General features: G+C 40.4%; 1 protein-coding gene across 1 annotated transcript in view; it reads left to right on the top strand.

Annotated features, from left to right (window-relative positions):
- dnai1.2 (dynein, axonemal, intermediate chain 1, paralog 2) overlaps positions 1-5,232 on the top strand; it is a 29,012-nt gene extending 23,780 nt beyond the window's left edge. Inside the window, exon 19 of the mRNA XM_074628928.1 lies at positions 4,922-5,232. Within this exon, the coding sequence (XP_074485029.1) occupies positions 4,922-5,023 (102 nt within the window). The 3' untranslated portion in view covers positions 5,024-5,232. The remainder of the gene's footprint in view (positions 1-4,921) is intronic.
- The last annotated feature ends 1,231 nt before the right edge of the window (positions 5,233-6,463 follow it).

Consider the following 6,463-nt stretch of genomic DNA (forward strand, 5'->3'; position numbering starts at 1 on the left):
AACTGTAACAATACAAGTGCGTTGTACTGACCTAATTGAAGGGCATTGGGTAAGGCTGATGAGGCAGGCCAACTTCTTGGCTCATTTACTCTCACTAAAGCAGCCCACTTGACCTCTCTTGTCCTGTGGTGTTCCTCAAATAGTTTTGATTAATTGTTTTGAGCTTGCAAAATGAGGTCACATGTTAGAACTCAACACAAAACAGACATTTACTACAGGATGTACCTTTCCAAAGTATGTTCCAAAATGTTCTAAGGGCTCTCCGTTGTGTTGAACTCGGCAGTTATTTCCCAGTTGTAAGCCTGGCGAGGGCTACAGTCATTAATGTGGTAGTGTCGAGTGTGGCTGCTGTTATGCTGTACACACAGAAATGTATAGGCCTGTGGGTATGTGTTGTTAAAATGGAGCGTCGCTGCAACACGTTCTCATTCCAACTTTGTCAGACCCCTCAGTGTCCCTTATGGCTCTCAGTAAACATTAGGGGTGTAAATCGCAAGTTTCTTCACAATTTGATATTATATTGATTATTTGGACAACGATACGATATTTGCTGATATCCCAAAGTCTGCCACGATACAATTTAGATTCAATTCAGGGGCCTGCGATCGATATTGGATGATATCATATGCCCATATAACACAATCAGTTCCATTTATATCAATTCAAAAAAATATATATATATAATTTGACAATTTTATTACTGGGCTCTTCCAGACATTTTAATTTTCTTTTTTATTAAAAAGAATACAAATAGACCCCCCTGCTGCTCACTATAAAGTGCCACATTTCTCATGTTTCAGCACTGTTTGAATGTTTACGAAAGACGGAAATGGTGACACAGATGTGCCTTGGACTTTCAAAATAAAGACATATCTTAGAGATGACAACATATATCGATGTTTTCACTTTGCACTGATGATATTCGATCGTTGATCATTGAGTCGATATAACGATCCATATCGATGTATCTTTACACCCCTAGTAAACACATGCTTAATGTTGTGCATTAAACAAAAACACTTGCTTAGGTTTAGGCAACAAAACCACTATAGTTAGGTTTAGGAAAAAACAACTTGGTTGGGCTTAAAATTACTACATTTGTACAGTGAAAATGTGACTGGACGTTGTGTACACGGGACGCGAACGATCAGCTGATTGTAACGTGAAAGCGAAACGTGATGCACGGGACACAAACAGCGGTCTCCTGTGTTTGTTGGACCCATCCGCCTCCCATCCTGCTGTGTGTCTCTTTCACTCTTTAAACTACATCACCACAGCACTTTCCCTGTGTGCTTACTGTTGCTGTGGATGGGTTTACATTGTAGTTAAGGGAAAGCCCAGTGCGTCAAATACCGGCGCTAAAGGATGCCTTGTGCAGCGGTATTGAAACGCAGTGACAAGGCGTCAGTATTTGACGCCCAGGAAATGAGAACGGGCTGGGAGGATCTTTGGCGTGGAGAAACAAGAGTCTACTGTCATAGATTTAGTTTATGCAGTCTTCACTTTCAAGTGGAATCTGCTCAGAAAGTGTTTCACAATTCACATAATGCATATTCAGTACCCGGAATTGCACATAATAGTGTTATTTAGACACACACTTCAAATGTTCATGACCACTAGCATCAAATGACCCCTGTCTGTGTTCAACCAAACACACTGTTCTGCTTGAATGTGTTCATCTCATTTGTTCTCTTCTCTTTAATCACAAGTGGCAGTTGCAATATAAAAGCAGCCTTATGCAATGTTTTGTGATTGTCTAATAATCACTGTTGTCTCCCAGAATATAACATCCATCATAATATTTACATTTGTATTCGTGATGAGTGCTAGAAAATGAGCAGACACAACAGTCTGGGCCTTACACCACAGGTGGGGCTTCCTATCTGTATGCATTACTTTTATACAGACAGAACCAGTCTGGGATTTTACTGCTGCAGTAAGCAAGCCAGCCAGGAATTTAGAAAATGAATCAGAACACATGTTGACATCTTGAGAGATGATGCATTTTTTAGGATTTTGATTACTTTTGAAGTTTTATTAATTTGAAGCGCTGGTTTGTGCGCGCTCAGCCTTTCTCTCTACTGTGGAGGACGCTTTATTGAGCCATTCATCATGGCAGAGATATTATGTTGCATCGAGATTTGATGCCCATTCGTTTAGGGAACGCAGCTGTCTGTCTGGACCATCCCCCGTCGCTGTATCCATTTCAAACTTTAAAGTGGGACATATCATGCTCAATTTCAAGTTCATACTTGTATTTTGGGTTTCTACTGGAACATGTTTACATGCTTTAATGTTCAAAAAGCACATTATTTTTCGCATACTGTCCGTCTAAATATACCTGTATTCGCCCTCTGTCTGAAACACTGTGTTTCAGCACCTGTCTCTTTAAGCTCCCCCTCCAAAAAGCCCAGTCTGCTCTGATTGGCTTGCTAGAAAAATATGGTGCACCATTGCAAAGGTAGTTCTCAAGCTTTGGGCGATATATTCTAATGAGCCTGCATGTGACATAGGAAGGGGAGCCAAGTCTGAATGGCTTGTTGAATCACATGTTTTCTGATCTAGGCAGCCCACAAAAAACTGACTGGGCTGTCTTATTTCATAGTTTGTAGGTTGGTAGGCACTCCAGATACCCAAATGTATGTACACACCGTCACTGCGATGTCACCCATTGATTTGTGGACTGCCGTTTTGAAGCCTCGAGTTCTGCATTCGTCACCATCTTGGTTTTTGGCCGTCGCCATCTTGTTTTTTTGCAACCACAAGTGACACAAGAGGGTGGAGCTGAGTACAACCGAATGCTGAATAAGACATTTTTAGACGACCAAAATGTTTCAATTAACTTTCATGAACTGAAAACACACTGCGAAAGGGTTAAAGTAATATGACGAAAAAACACGGACAACTCCCAGACCGGACAACGCCGTGGAAGCGACCTGTCAATCACAAGGTAGCCACGCCCTAAAGCATCCCCTGCTTTATCGTTTATTTTACTCTAAATGTGACCATAATTTACTAAATGGACATCATGCTGAAGTTAAATTGAAGAAGCTTGAAACTGGAAACTTGAAACTACGGATTGAGATTGAGTTTACTGAGGGGATGGGATGATAGCATCCATCAACACCACACTCAAAAATGTACTATATTTTAGTTACGCATACTGGTATTTTTATCCCTCATGTTGTCATTTTTTCAGTGTGAACATACTACACACAATAAATGATTAGAATAGACGTAGCATTTCATTACAGACATTATGGGATGTCATAGTGTTAAAAGCCCAGGTGTATCTACTAATACTAATTATAGTTAAGTAAAGTTGTAGTTCCAGGGTCCTGAACAGTGTTGTGCTTGCTGGCTAATGAGCATGACTTACTGGGACACTTGAATGTAACGAGCCATCGTTAATTTTATTAGCTACACCTGTGCTTTTCCTGCTCTAACAAATGTCACAAAGTTGTTGCTGTGAAAAAGGTTTCAGGAAACGTCCTGATGCATCCCTCCAGCGGTCTGTATTATAAACCTCTTCCTTTTTAATTCTTGAGGCAGTTTGTTGGATCTCTCAAGGGGTGGAAGACGGACAGACAAATATTCACTGTTTACATAAACGGTAGTTTCTGTACAGTGCTAGCTGATTTTCATGCAGTTTTGGGATGATTTAGGCTTTTGCACCTCACTCTGCCTTTCTTCAAACTAAGAATCTCAGGTCTGTATTTGTATAAACAATAAAATCTAATCATGCTAACTGTTATCAGTATCCTGCCTCTCTGCAAACTCACAAGACATGTTAATACAAATAGAGTGCTATAGGAATGAATCCTAAAAACCGGAAATTAATGAGCATTTTAGCACTTCCCGTTCCCTCGTCTCGAAGTCAATGTTTTTTTGAATGGCTTTTTAGTTAGATGCCTAAAATAAAGTCTGTGGTTAACACCAGCTTGAGAGATTTTAACGTTTCTACTAAATAAAATATGTCAGTAAATATCCCACGCGTGGATTTTGAAGCCTTTATATGTCTTTAAAAAAAGGCGGTTGCTAACAAGTGGCTAAATGAGACTACTAAATGTCATCACGCCGACTCATCCGCCTTTACAGCCTCGTTGTATTCACTGAAAAAATCCCATTGGCTTTTTATTGAGAAAACCAGGGCGATGCTAACTTCTTTGTTTGGCCTACAAAAATACATCATGCCTGGAGCAATCTATTACATCTCTGTTCATAAAAGTAGTAAATAAATAAATATCGTATTTGCACAGTATATCCAGTAATATCTGTGAACAGTTGCATTAATTCAGTGGTACAAGTCGTAATGCATTTTCCCTCTTCAATTCCCAATGGTGTGTTATTTCCTGATTAAGATCAAGTGAAGCTTTGTTGAACTGTAAGATTGTTTCAGGCTTCTTTAATCACAGTCCAATTCAGTTTGACAAAAGCCTGGAACAATAGTAAAAGAGACTCGATAAGGAAAGGCCCCGTTAAATATCCTTTAAGAGAGGTAGAATGGCCTCCTGCAGCAGAACAGGACAAATGTTGAGCCGTATTATATAGCTCTTAAGTGGCTGCGCTTCTCTACACACGGGGGTATTTAATGTGCCAATAATAACAACACACCACAAACTGGAAGATCTCTTTGCGGTGGTGCCCTTTAGGCAGCAGCTCCATGTCTTCAAAGAACGTTTCACAATATGGTGGAAAGACATTATTACATAATAGAGTAATATAACCACTCTGCTGCTATTGACCTTACATCCATTTCAATTTATGTCTGATTGTGTTGTCTTCTCCTCTGGTTAACTGCCTGCCTGCTGGGTTTGTGGTCTCCCTAAGTGCTTGGTAAGCATAATATCATTTCGAATTTCTCACTCTCTCTCTGTGTGTGTGTGTGTGTGTGTGTGTGTGTGTGTGTGTGTGTGTGTAGGGCAAGAAGGGTCAGGAGCTGCCTAAGGGTCCAGAAGTGGAAGTAGCCAAGATGGAGAAGCTCCTGAGTCTGCTGAGGGAACCAGAGCAAAGCACAGCTTAACGTGGCCGCCGTGGCTCCCCAACACAGCAACATGGTACAATCTTTTATTCTCCTTCATTAAAAAAAACAACACTTCCATTTGCTCAGCGTGTGCAACAGCAAACAGCATCAACACAACAAGACTATAACAAGAAACTATTTCTATATGTTTATTAAAATTGTTTGATCCCTCCTAAACTGTTAATAAATTATTCATATTCAATCAATAATGCATTTATTTATACTGCAGCACTCGATACATGTTAAACAGGCAACATTAGGATTCCATTGACTTTACTGACCTTCTGCGGGGATTTATTAAACCCATTCCGTATGTATTGTACAAGTTGATTAAGCTAAAAAGTGAAGGGGGAGAGTTACGGCAAGCGAACGGGGAGTTAAATTAGCGTAATAGATGGAGCATTTATGGACCATATCCAGACGACTTATCTTGGCTGGCACACGCCGTCCTGGGCTCCCGTCCAGGGATGAGCTAGAAGCCTTTTTTCCCATCTACGGAGAGAACTTTGCTTTGACTCATGGCAGTGTCCGTCTTTATTTTGCCTTTTCCTCCGCTCCTCTCTGTCTTAATGATCTTGTCCTTCAGTAAAGCACCACCCAGTGCTCTGATGCTCAACTGGAATCAAATGCTCTCTCTCTCTTTTTCTCTTTACGCTACACAGAGCTCCTCTGCCCTTCGAGTCTTCCTGCGAATACACACAGCACTCTCTCCCTTAAGTGTGATTCATTACTTCATTTCCACAAGTTTAGTTAGAGAGGGCAGCTCAATCACCTCATTTTTACAGACAATGCGTAACAAATGATTGTGGCCATGGTGTAGTATTAATGAGAACAAAGCTGCACCAGTTACTTTGTTACTGCGGTAATAGGAAGCATACTGCAGTTTGGTCCAAGAACTGTTTGTTCTGCTACTGTATTTGTCAGATTTGTTTGTGTTGCACTTTTGTAGATTGTTGCAGCCACATGTTTTGCATTTGGGTTGGGTGGAAGTGTGTCTAGTAGTGGTTAGAAAGAGCAAAACAAAGGTCACAATTTCAGGGGAACAACTGTAGTATTTCCACCCATGTATTAGTACTCTTATGTATCATCAATATGTGTTATTTATACCCTTTTTCCACCAAACTTATCGTGTACATGCATTTTTTTTTAAACACGGGAAACCCACTAAAAGTAGGCAATAGACTCCCTTCCCGTTGCAAGTATGCCGTGCCGTTGCACTGGCATTTCTATTGTTTCTATTTCTAAGACTGTGTCACGTTCGACGTCATGGACGGCACTGGAAGCAGGGTTAGTAAACAGTGAAAATGTTACGTGGTTACATCTTTTTTTATGTGTATTTCTTATTTAGTCTCTTTTTCAAACTCTCAAACCAGAGTTGGTGATTGGAACCGTGGAAAGACTAACAAAGACAGTTTTGATAAGTTTTATTTTGTTTCTGTC

Source organism: Sebastes fasciatus, chromosome 1 (assembly GCF_043250625.1).
Source record: "Sebastes fasciatus isolate fSebFas1 chromosome 1, fSebFas1.pri, whole genome shotgun sequence".
NCBI lineage: Eukaryota > Metazoa > Chordata > Actinopteri > Perciformes > Sebastidae > Sebastes > Sebastes fasciatus.